Genomic DNA, 11,762 nt, shown 5'->3' with positions numbered 1-11,762 from the left:
ACCAGTGATCATGATAGAATTCACCCTGCAGTTTGAGAGGGAGAAGCTAAAATCAGATTTATCTGTATCACTGTTGAGTAAAGGAAACTACAGGGGCATGAGAAAGGAGCTGGCCAAAGTTAATTGGAAGGGGACCCTGGCAGGGATGACGGTCGAGCAGCAATGGCAGGAGTTTCTGGGAGTAATTCAGAAGATGCAGGACCAGTTCATCCCAAGGAAGAAGAAGCATTCTAAAGGGAGGATGAGGCAACAGTGGCTGACAAGGGAAGTCAGGGGCAACATAAAAGCAAAGGAGAGGGCACACAATATTGCAAAAATTAGTGGGAAGTTAGAGGATTGGGAAGCTTTTAAAAACCAACAGAAGGCAACTAAACAAGCAATAAGGGGAGAAAAGATGAAATATGAAGGTAATCTAGCCAATAATATGAAAGAGGATCCACAAGTTTTTTCAGATATATAAAGAGTAAAAGAGAGGCAAGAGTGGACGTGGTGTCACTGGAAAATGACGCTGGAGAGGTAGTAATGGGGAACAAAGAAATAGCAGACGAACTGAATAAGTATTTTGCGTCAGTCCTCACTGTGGAAGATACCAGCAACGTGCCAGAAATTCGAGAGAGTCAGGAGGCAGAAGTGAGTGTAGTCGCTATTACTAAGGAGAAGGTGCTTGGGAAGCTGAAAGGTCTGAAGGTGGATAAGTCACCTGGACCGGATGGACTACACCCCAGGGTTCTGAAAGAGGAAGCTGAAGAGATTGTGGGGGCATTAGTAGCGAGCTTTCGAGAATCACTAGATTCAGGAATGGTTCCAGAGGACTGGAAAATCACAAATGTCCCTCCGCTCTTTAAAAAGGGAGGGAGGCAAAAGACAGGAAATTATAGGCCAGTCAGCCTGACTTCAGTGGTTGGTAAGATGTTAGAGTCCATTATTAAGGATGAGGTTTCAGGGTACTTGGAAGCACATGATAACATAGGCTGAAGTCAGCATGGTTTTCTTAAGGGGAGATCTTGCCCGACAAATCTGTTGGAATTCTTTGAGGAAGTAACAGGCAGGATAGACAAAGGAGAGTCAGTGGGTGTTGTTTACTTGGATTTTCAGAAGGCCTTCGACAAGGTGCTGCACATGAGGCTGCTAAACAAGATAGGAGCCCGTGGTGTTACAGGAAAGGTACCAGCATGGATAGAAGATTGGCTGACTGGCAGAAGGCAAAGAGTGGGAATAAAGGGGGCCTTTTCTGGTTGCCTGCCGGTGACTAGTGGTGTTCCTCAGTGGTCGGTGTTGGGTCCACTACTTTTCACGTTATATGTTAATGATCTGGATGATGGAATTGATGGCTTTGTGGCCAAGTTTGCGGATGATACAAAGATAGGTGGAGGGGCAGGTAATGTTGAGGAAGCAGGGAGTCTGCAGAAGGACTTGGACAGGTTGGGAGAATGGGCAAAGAAGTGGCAGATGGAATACAGCGTAGGGAAGTGTACGGTCATGCACTTTGGTAGCAGGAATAAAGACGCAGACTATTTTCTAAACAGGGAGTGAATTCAGAAATCGGAGGTGCAAAGGGACTTGGGAGCCCTAGTGCAGGATTCCCTAAAGGTTAACTTGCAGGTTGAGTCAGTAGTAAGGAAGGCAAATGCAATGTTAGCATTCATTTCGAGAGGACTAGAATATAAAAGTGAGGATGTAATGCTGAGGCTTTATAAGGCATTGGTCAGACCACATTTGGAGTATTGTGAGCAGTTTAGGGCCCCATATCTAAGGAAGGATGTGCTGGCGTTGGAGAGGGTCCAGAGGAAGTTTACGAGAATGAGCCTGGGAATGAAAGGGTTGTAACGAAATTATTTTAAAATTCATTCCTTATTCTTTCCTGATTCAGCAGCAGGAGGTATTTGCAAACAAAGGAGGCACTGTACACTTGTTAAAGGTTATAGAAACTACTTTATTAGAGTTATATAAGTAAGATACAGAAAGGAAGAATACTTAAAATACAGAAGGAAGTAAAATAATACTTATCAACCAATCAATGAATCTAATTTTTAAAAAAAATATATTTTTAATTTGTAAATAAAATCTACATAGTGCCAGAGGGATCCTCAGGTCCTCAGATCCAACAGCCTTTCACGCAGCTTTCTGTCTGTGTCTTACCACCGGTCGTGACCCAGCCTAAGGGAAGGTCCCGGATTGCACAAAGAAGGTGCACCCTTTTATACCCCTCAAAAACTTCACATAACTTATTACCCCAGTACTTTTCCGTTCTTTAGTGGTACCAACTTGTACCTTCTTGTCACTCGCGACCTCCGACCTGAACACCAAACTCAGAAACAGAGACAGCAGGTCTGTAAAGAAGAAAACAATCTTCATCAGTATCTAATCTCAAGGATGTGCATCTGTACTCCCGTAAGTTCTCAAAACATTTCCACATTCCGAGCTAACACTATTTTGTCTTACAACCACCATTTTGTGTTACACACTGCTGCACAAACTAAGGAGGAATCAGAAATGACTTTTGGCTAATTTAACCCTTTCCTTACAAGGGTTAAGATATGAGGAGCGTTTGATGGGTCTGGGCCTGCACTCGCTGGAGTTTAGAAGGATGGGGGGGGGGTGTGGTCTCATTGAAACCTACCGAATATTGAAAGGCCTGGATAGAGTGGACGTGGAGGGGATGCTTCCATCAGTGGGAAAGTCCAGGATCCGAGGGCACAGCCTCAGAATAAAGGGACGTCCCTCTAGAACAGAGATGAGGAGGAATTTCTTTAGCCAGAAGGTGGTGAATCTGTGGAATTCATTGCCACAGACGGCTGTGGAGGCCAAGTCATTGGGTGTATATTTAAAGCAGAGGTTGATAGGTTCTTGATTAGTAAGGGTGTCAAAGGTTACGGGTAGAAGGCAGGGGAATGGGGTTGAGAGGGAAAAATAAATCAGCCGTGATCGAATGGCAGAGCAGACTCGATGGGCCGAATGGCCTAATTCCGCTCTTATGTCTTATGATTTTAGTACCAACATGGACCATGACCTCTGGCTTATCACCTCTACACTGCCATGCAACCATCGGTGACATCCTTGACCCTGGCACCGGGGAGGTGACACACCATCCAGGATTCCTGTCCACAGCTGCAGAAGTGTCTGTCTATTCCCCTCACTATTGGGTCTCCTACACTGTTGCCCTTGGAGTTTTGACCCTCCCCCCCTTGTGATGCCGAGCCACCCCCAGTACCGGGGTCTTGGCTCTGACTGGATCCTGAGAGATACCTTGACCCCACCATTTTCCAACAAGGAGAACCTGCTTTGGAGTGAGATGGACACTGAGGTTTCCCTGACGACCTGCCTGCCTCCCTTCCTCTGACTGCCTTTCCTTAAGCTGTGGTGTGACCACCTCTAAACCTGTGCTAGCCACATGGTTCTCAGCCTCACTGATGCACCGAAGTGCCTCCAGTCAGCACTCAACTTCCGAAACCCCGAACTCAAGCTCAAACAGAAGATACCTCCCACAGATGTAATCATCCAGACGGCAAGCAACGTCTCCACATTCCCACACATAGCAAGCCACACAACACTTGGGACTGAGCTCACCTGCCGTACTTTTAATTTAGAAAGGACAAAGTCGAATGTACTGTCACATGCACAAGTATATGTGTGCACAGGTGCAATGAAAAGCTTACTTGCAGCAGCAACACAGGCACATAAAATCAAATAAGCAGCATTCACAAGAAAACATAAATTACACACAATTTTTACAAGAAAGAACACAATTAGAACAAATTAAAAACAAAGTCCATTTCAATGCAAAGTGATCGTCATGTTGCTATACTGCAGTGATTAGGGTTGTGCAGGTCGGTTCAAGAACCGAATGGTTGAAGGGAAGTAGCTGTTCCTGAACCTGGTGGTGTGGGACTTCAGGCTTCTGTACCTCCTGCCCGATGGGAGCTGAGAGAAGAGGGCATGGTCTGGATGGTGGAGATCTTTGATGATGGATGTTGACTTCTTGAGGCAGTGCCCACTGTACCACTTAAAACGTAATCCAATCTGTTCCCACATTTTATTTGAACTATAAAAAAAGTGAAAGCACTTTTCAACAACCTACTTGACTTGCATCAATTTCACATTGTGCTACCTCGTCTACATTGTTTAATATTGTGAGGGACCAAGTCCAGAAATTTTTTTCATTCATGACTGCTGCCATTGCGACATTTTTTCCAGTCATTTCTGGAAGTGAGATAGTTTGCAGTGTTTTTCCTGCATTATTGTGGATCTATTACTGAATTATGCTAGATTTTCAGCAGACTTTTGCTTGATATTCTGTCTCAAAGGCAAACCTGCCAGCGAAGGATAATAAGTTCTTGCATGGCATTGATCAACGGGTTTGGGATTTTTTTCCAATTGTCCAATAGGTTTTGTTGTCATGTTGTAGGATTTATCCACAATTCTTTTATCATTACTGTTCTGTAGTAGAATGTGAGCTTGGACCACGTGCCACCGTTGCCAGCCCAGTGCTCTTAACATCAGGCTATTGTACCATGTCTCATCCAGAACTAATCCTGCCTGTTGCTGGTAAGACAGTTCCCACTGCTGAGTGTGCCTGTGTCAGTCTTTTCTTTTTGAGCATTTATTGAAATATAGTGTGTACAAAAGAAACGTACCATGTGCGTAAGATTGCTGCATATCAACTGTAGAATTACATAGAAGATGCAACACAGAAACGGGCCATTCAGACCAACTACTCAATGCTTTGTGAGTATCCTCCCACAACTCTTCATCTCACCTTATTATATCCTTCCATTCCTTCTTCCATTGTGACTATTGTGGACTTCTAGGGATAATATCATGAATATGCTGAAGGCTAAGTTATGGAATAGTTGGTAGCATGTCATCAGAAACATTGCTGTGTTTACTGCACGAATATATTTGTCTTTGTAACAATAGTAGTGGCCAGAGTACCATGAAAGGAAGAGAATGAAAAGAAAGAAAAACGCTGAGAGTTCTTTAATTTAACAGCTTCAAAAGATGACTTTCAGTCCAACACCAAAGGCAGACTTGCTATGGATCCCATGATTGTTTTGCATGCTAATGCATCGTTTTAATTACAGTAACAGTTAATTTGTTATGAACCAATAAATCACTACCCTCTGGGTAGTCTGTGATTTTTTTTTAAAAAGGGTTAAAATCTTAAGAGCCTGGTTTCTCATTAAATGACTGGAAGAACCTTTTTTCTCCCAGAACTGTAGAGCTATCTACTTGATGCTGCATCTTATACGATAAAGATGAACTCTTGATCTCTCAATCTACCTCATCATGAGTGTGCACTGCACTTTCTCTGTAACTGGAGCACGTTATTCTGCATTCCGTTTTATTTTCATTTTGTACAACCTCGATGTACTTATGTATGGAATGATCTGTCTGGATTGGAATTGGTTTATTATTGTCACCTGTACTAAGATACAGTGAAAAACTTGTTTTGCATACTGTTCATACAGATCAATTCATTACACAGTGCATTGAGGTTGTACAAGGGAAAACAATAAAGAATGCAGAGTAAAGTGTCACAACTGCAGAGAAAGTGCAGTGCAGGCAGACAATAAGGTGGGGGATGGCATGCAAACAACAGCTTTTCACTGTATCTCAGTACCTGTGACAATAATAAACTAATTACCAATCTATCGAGGTGAATGAGGGAAGCAAGGTAATTTCAAATACAACACTGATACTTTTCCTAATATCAATAACATAAATAAATGATAAGAACACTTAACAACAGTTTCCTTGACTTCCTAGTCTACAACACAACCATTGTGTTAATCCCCAATGCCCTCACACCAGCATAGTTGGTTTAAGAAACAAAGGCATACATTTCCACAGTTCCTTTGAGGATATCAGGATATCCCAAAGCATGTTACAGCCTGTGAAGTACTTTTTGAACCGTGGTCATCATTGTAATTTAGGAAATTCAACAGCCAATTTATGCACAGCAAGCTCCCACAAACAATGTGATAATAATGAAATGTTTTGGTGAGGTTAAGGAATAAATGTTGTAGGCATTGTGCAATGTGACAGCATTTTGAAAGCAGTTGGTTTAATTTCTCATTTTGAAAGAAGGTACCTGTGATGGCGTAGTATTCCCTCAGCACTATAGATTATTATGGTAAGGTTTATTACACCACCACACTGACAACATTTGAGAAGTAGTTTATTGGTTCAAAAGTACTTTGTGAGTCTTGAAATGGACATGAAAGATACTATATAGAATAGAAAAAGTACAGCACAATTCAGGCCCTTCAGCCCACAAAGCTGTGCCGAACATGTCCCTACCCTAGAAAGTACTAGGCTTACCCATAGCCCTCTATTTTTCTCAGCTCCATGTACCTATAAAAGCAAGTCTTTTTCTTATTTTGAAGTAGTGATAATATACTTTCAACACATTCTTTTGCTCAGTATCAACCTCTATGGATTGACTGAACAAGTTGACTTGCAATCTCAAGTACCCCAAGCTACAGTTTTTTTCTGATTTAGGGTTTTCAGAAGCAATTGAGAAATATGGTCAATGGAAATGCCCCTCTGATTGAATTGCAATTCAAATTGGAACCTCAAAGTTCCTGTTTCTCCAAGCTTAGCAGAATGTTACTGCTTATCTCAAAAAAAATCATTCAATGGTGCTGGACACAGATGTGAAAAGAATGCTAGTTGTTTACCAGTGATTAAAAAATAATGGCGCCGTAATCATGGTTCCAGAGGGCAACAATTGGCATTTGTTCTGTTTGGCATCAAACAGTACACAGTCATGTTGAAATACAAACACAAAGTGGTCAGTGACCTGAACCATTAGCTTCATTTTTATCTTCACAGATGCTGCCTGACTTGCCAAATGTTTCTTGTTTTTATTTTATATCTGCAGTACTTTGACGTTTGCACATTATCATGCCGCATGGTTTCTGCTGGAATAAAATAAATGCAAAATATATTTATGGGAATGGCAGCACTATATTGATCGACAGTAAAATCCACCTTGGCAACTGAATTAAATAACCTGAAATAACAATATTATTAATAATAATGACTAGAATTCATTGGATGGTGATAGGAACGCAGCCGGTTCAAGTGTCCTGGAGCGAATGAAATCTGCGGTCCTCCAAGCGCCAGCCCTTCATTTTAGCGACGGTTGGGGACGGACAGTCAATGCTTACCAGTGACGGCCACATTTTCTAAACGATTAGAAGTGCACAAAGTAACGCACGGTGCAGAAGAGACAAAATGGTTGATGGAAAAGAAACGCGGCCACTCAACCAGCCGATGTGGGGCTGCGGCAGGGGGCGCCGTGCTCGGAGACCCGCTGATCCGGATTGGCCGCCAGGAGCGGGTCAGGAGGTCTGAGCGGCCAATGAGCGGCAGGCGGGGCGGGCTGTCGGGGAGGCACCTGGATGTTGGAACTTTCCGAGTGAAGTGGAAGAGAGGACCCTGAAGCCCGAGTGGCCGTGATCAGTGGGGCCGAGCAGGTAGGGGGTCGAGCTTGTACCGGGTTGGTGGTGGGTAGGGAGAAACAATGAGGTATCGCACCGGCTAAAGGAATGTTGGAGGTGTGGATGTTTGTGGTTGGGCCGGCCTGACAGAGCTGGAAGGATCCCAGCCCCCGTGGGGAAGAGGGAAGGGGATGGCGTTCTCCCAGTCAGAGTGCTTTGTGCTTCTGTTACCGTCTCTACATCGCAGGCGTCTGAGTTCGGGTTTCCTTGATCTTTTTTTTCCCTAGAAGGGACATGTTCAATCACATGTGCCAAGCATGAGTTTCCAGGGTGCCAGTCATGTTATAGTGCTGGTTGTTTGGCAGCGTGATGATAAACTTCATTGTGGGTCGGCACATTGCTTCTCAGTGGCAAACAGTGGATATCTGTGAGCAATGCAAAGTCAGATCATTGCACCTCAGTCTTGCGTTGTTTGACCTTGTGTGGGATTCTAAATATCAACACAACACAAAGCCTTGCATGTAGTTATTAAAAGGAAACTTAAACCCAACCGCAGATATTAAAACTGATGACAGACTATGGAAAAGTTGGCAGGTTTTAAAGATCGTCTGAGAAGTTAATGAAAGCATTTCCAGAGCTTTAGTCATTGGCAGTTCACGGCATAGATGGAGCAACTTGGGGATGACCAGTTGTGTTACATTGAAACTTGCCTGTCTGCACTGGACCTCACTATGTCTAATGCTCATGTACTGTATGTTTCTCTAAAAATGCTTCATGTTAACACTGGCTAGGAGTTGCATTTGGGATCAAAACAAACGTTTCCTAATGCAGGAGAAGACTTGTGTCCCCTTGAGCCTACTGCACTATTCCGTGAGGTTGTGGCTCATTCTTTACTCAAGCTTCACTATCCTGCCTTGATCTCCATACCCCTCCGTACTCTACCAATTGCAGTCTTGAACATGCTCAAACTGTGCATTCACAGCCCTGTGAGTTAGAAATGTCTAAAGGTTTACGACATGGTGCATAGAGAAGTTTTTCATCTCAGTTGTAAATCCCTTATTCTGAGACTGTACTCTGCTGGTTCTAAATTTTCCCTTGAAGAAACTGCATTTACCCTATTAGTCTCTCTGAGTTTTGTATTTTTCATCTACCACCTCTCATTCTTCAAAATAATATAAAGCCATTGTATTGAATCTTTCTTTAAAGAACAGTTTCTCATCCCAGAAATTAGAACAGTGTGTTCCAAATGTACCTGCATGTTTACTTTTTGCATCGTGAGACCAGCACACCAAGATCCCTCTGTACACTAATGTTTAGCAGCTTCTCGTCACTTGTATTTTGTTTCCCTATTCTTCTGGCATTTTCCCACATTGTGTTCCATCTTCTTGACCACTAGTTTAACCTATGAGCCTTTGCAGATTCCTTTGTCCTCACAGTTCGCGTTTCCACCTCCCTTCGGATCATCAGCAAACTTGAAACACACAGATTTGAAACTGTTGACCAGATTTGTTGGGGGATTTCTTATCAAGCAGTTTCATTGCTTTCCACTACCTCCCAACCGTCTCCCTAATTTAGCAAAGTAGACCACGCTGTGTTTAGTCCTGGATTTGTCACTTTGTAATTTACTTTGTCTTTTGGATTTGAAGTACTGACAGCTCAGAATTTGCTTTCTTCCAAAGGTTTTCAGTTATATTTTTTGGGGGTGGGGGTGGTGGTTCTGAACTGCCACAGAGATTTCAGGGTCCGCCTAAACTAGGAAACCCTTTACCGTGCAATTAGATTGTATCCTTCGAAACAGAACCTGTACCTGAAGAGAGATGTCTACGATTAATACACAGGAGTGTAGGTCTGTCACTGGGTGTGAACAATTTGGGTGCCAAGGAGTGGCATGGCTAGTAGAGCCACTGCCTGTCAGCACTGGTGACCTTGGTTCAATCCTGACTTCCGGTCCTGTGTGGAGTTTGCAGGTTCTCCCTGTGACCGTGTGGGTTCCCCCGGGTGCTCCTGTTTCCTCCCACATCCCAATGACGTGCAGATCAGCAGGTTAATTGGCCGCTGTAAATTGCCCTTGGTGTGTAGGTGAGGGGTAGAATCTTGGGGTGGGGGGGGAAGTTGAAAGGAACATGGGGAGAATAAGATAGGATTAATGTAGGATTGGTGATTGATGGTTGGTGTGGACTCATTGGGCTGAAAGGCCTGATTCTGTGCTGTATGACTGTGAATTAGGAGTTGAGAGGAAGATTCAACAAGCTTAGTGCCACACTGATTTGTATAATGTTTGTAGAGAAGTGGGAACATACTAAGGTCATTTGCAACAGGGTGGAGCAACTAAAATCAAAATGGAGCCAGGATAAGAGTGGGGATGAGTGTGTGGAGATGCTGGTGAAGTGCTTTTGAAGTTGGGGAGAGTGGTAATCGTTAATGGTTCCAGAACCAATGGGCATGGGCTGCTTCATTTTCTAAGGTGTTGCAAATGGAATTAAACGTTGTGCCCACTTCTGACCTTCTGATGGAAGGAAGCTCACTGATGAAGGTGGTTGGGCCCAGGACACTGCCCTGAGGAACTCCCGCAGTGACGTCCTGGGGCTGGGATGATGGACCTCCAACACCCACACCCATCTTCCTTTGCGTGATGTGTGGGTGAGTTCTTGTTCTGACAGTATGTAAAACCAAGAATATAATGAATTACTAACAGAAATGGAGAAATGCTAAAACACACACATTTTGCTTATTCCACTTTCTCCAAATACCCTGTGTAAGTAGGCAGATATATTATGTACATACACTTTGTACCAAGTGTGACTTTCTCCAATGGAGAGTTTTCCCTTTTTGATCTCTGCAGACTTCAATTTTACCAAAGCTCCTTGATGCCTCACTCAGTCAAATGCAACCTTGATGTCAGGTGAGAATGATTTGACCTTCACCTCTGGAATTTAGTCCATGTAGTAAGCTAGTTATTGGTGAGAAAGTGCTCCTTATTAAATATATCAACAACAACTTGCTTTGCTTTTCTTTTCTTTTTCAATCTTTTTATTAGTTTTCAAATTAGTACAGATTGATATATAGCATCAATATTTATACATGTAATACAAAGAGATCAGGATAACAATCATGGCATAGATGATCATAACAATAAAATATAAAAAAGCTTCTCTGATGATTGAGAGCAGAACAATGGATTGCAAATGGTCAGATTAGATTTTCTTCATTGTCATGTCGATGCCAGTGTTGTACCTGTTGCAACACACAGTCTGTGTATCGCAGTGTGTTGAGTAAAGCCTCGAAAACCTATCATTAACTTTTTTCTATTCCTCAGTGCTCTTCATTTCAACCATATGCAGTTCACGAGGGCATGGAGCGAAACTCCTGAAACTCTTATGTATTTATTGTTTGTCAGGGTCCTGTAGAGTGATGTATGTTCACATGTCTCTTCATAATACAGTGAATTTATCTAGTTGATGCTGTTATGTTTGTTTAAAAGAGCTTTGTGTCATGAGTGGGGACCTTCCTGTACTGTTACTCTTTTTGGGATGGGTACAATGGTGTAGTAGTGATGTTACCTGACTGGTAGTCTAGATGCCCAGACTAGTAAACGAGAGAATGAAATCTCATCTACTGAGAGTTTCAATTTAGAAACAACGAAAATCTGAAATTTAAAAAACTAGGTTAACGTGATCGTGAAGATGTAAAACCCCATCATGTCCGTTTTGGGAAGGAAAGTTGACCTTAGCTGGTTTCACTTATGTGATGCTCCTGTACTATGTCAACATGGCTGAGTCTTAGCTGCTCTTTGACGTGGCATGAGGAGTCACTCAGCCAAGTGGAACTCTAGGGATGAGCACAAAATCAGCCTTGCCAGCCATGTGATGAAGATAAATTTCAAAGCCTGCCTGTTGCTTTTAGTGCATCAGGTTTACTCTTGGCACCCAGCCCCACGGAGAGCAAGATCGGGGCATATTCCAAGTTTACATTGTTGAAACTTTACCCAAGTAGTAATGTCTTCAGGCCCATGTTTGTATTTTGTATTATTTGATCTCGGGACATGGCTTTCATTATACTGAAAGGTTGGTCAGTTGAAGCAGTTTCATGTGTCAGCTGCCTTCCTGCAGTGCAAGAAGTGCTTGGCATAGTTGTTAAAAGAGAGCAAATTTTGTGCAATGGACGTGAATCAAACTTGGTTCTTGGCTGCATCAGTGCTAGTGTTTTCTGGTCAGTCAATAGTTAGCCCTCTGCCACAGTTCAACAGGCTGGCTGCTGTAAATTATTCACAGGTGTATTTAAATTTGTTTCTTCTACTTAAGCTTCATAATCCATTTG

The 11,762-nt window shown here is 42.9% G+C and overlaps 1 protein-coding gene and 1 long non-coding RNA gene across 4 annotated transcripts in view; one reads left to right on the top strand and one right to left on the bottom strand.

Annotated features, from left to right (window-relative positions):
• Positions 1-1,964: 1,964 nt before the first annotated feature.
• LOC127567056 (uncharacterized) lies at positions 1,965-7,280 on the bottom strand. The gene is made up of 3 exons (XR_007955839.1): positions 7,173-7,280; positions 3,875-4,042; positions 1,965-2,330 (listed from the first exon to the last, which is right to left on the bottom strand). It is a non-coding gene; the product is annotated as an uncharacterized LOC127567056 (long non-coding RNA).
• A 90-nt stretch (positions 7,281-7,370) lies between these two features.
• LOC127567049 (natural resistance-associated macrophage protein 2-like) overlaps positions 7,371-11,762 on the top strand; it is a 113,484-nt gene continuing 109,092 nt past the window's right edge. For 2 of the 3 annotated variants that reach the window (XM_052009712.1, XM_052009713.1), the window contains exon 1: positions 10,315-10,347. In XM_052009712.1, coding sequence (XP_051865672.1) covers positions 10,341-10,347 — 7 coding nt within the window. In that variant the 5' untranslated portion in view covers positions 10,315-10,340. Of the gene's footprint in view, positions 7,482-10,314; positions 10,348-11,762 lie in introns of those variants that run through there. The other variant, XM_052009714.1, reaches the window with a different exon arrangement.

This window comes from Pristis pectinata, chromosome X, assembly GCF_009764475.1.
Source record: "Pristis pectinata isolate sPriPec2 chromosome X, sPriPec2.1.pri, whole genome shotgun sequence".
Taxonomy (NCBI): Eukaryota; Metazoa; Chordata; class Chondrichthyes; order Rhinopristiformes; family Pristidae; genus Pristis; species Pristis pectinata.
The sequence above is the reverse complement of the archived record's forward strand: the minus strand, read 5'-3'. Positions and strand labels throughout refer to the sequence as shown.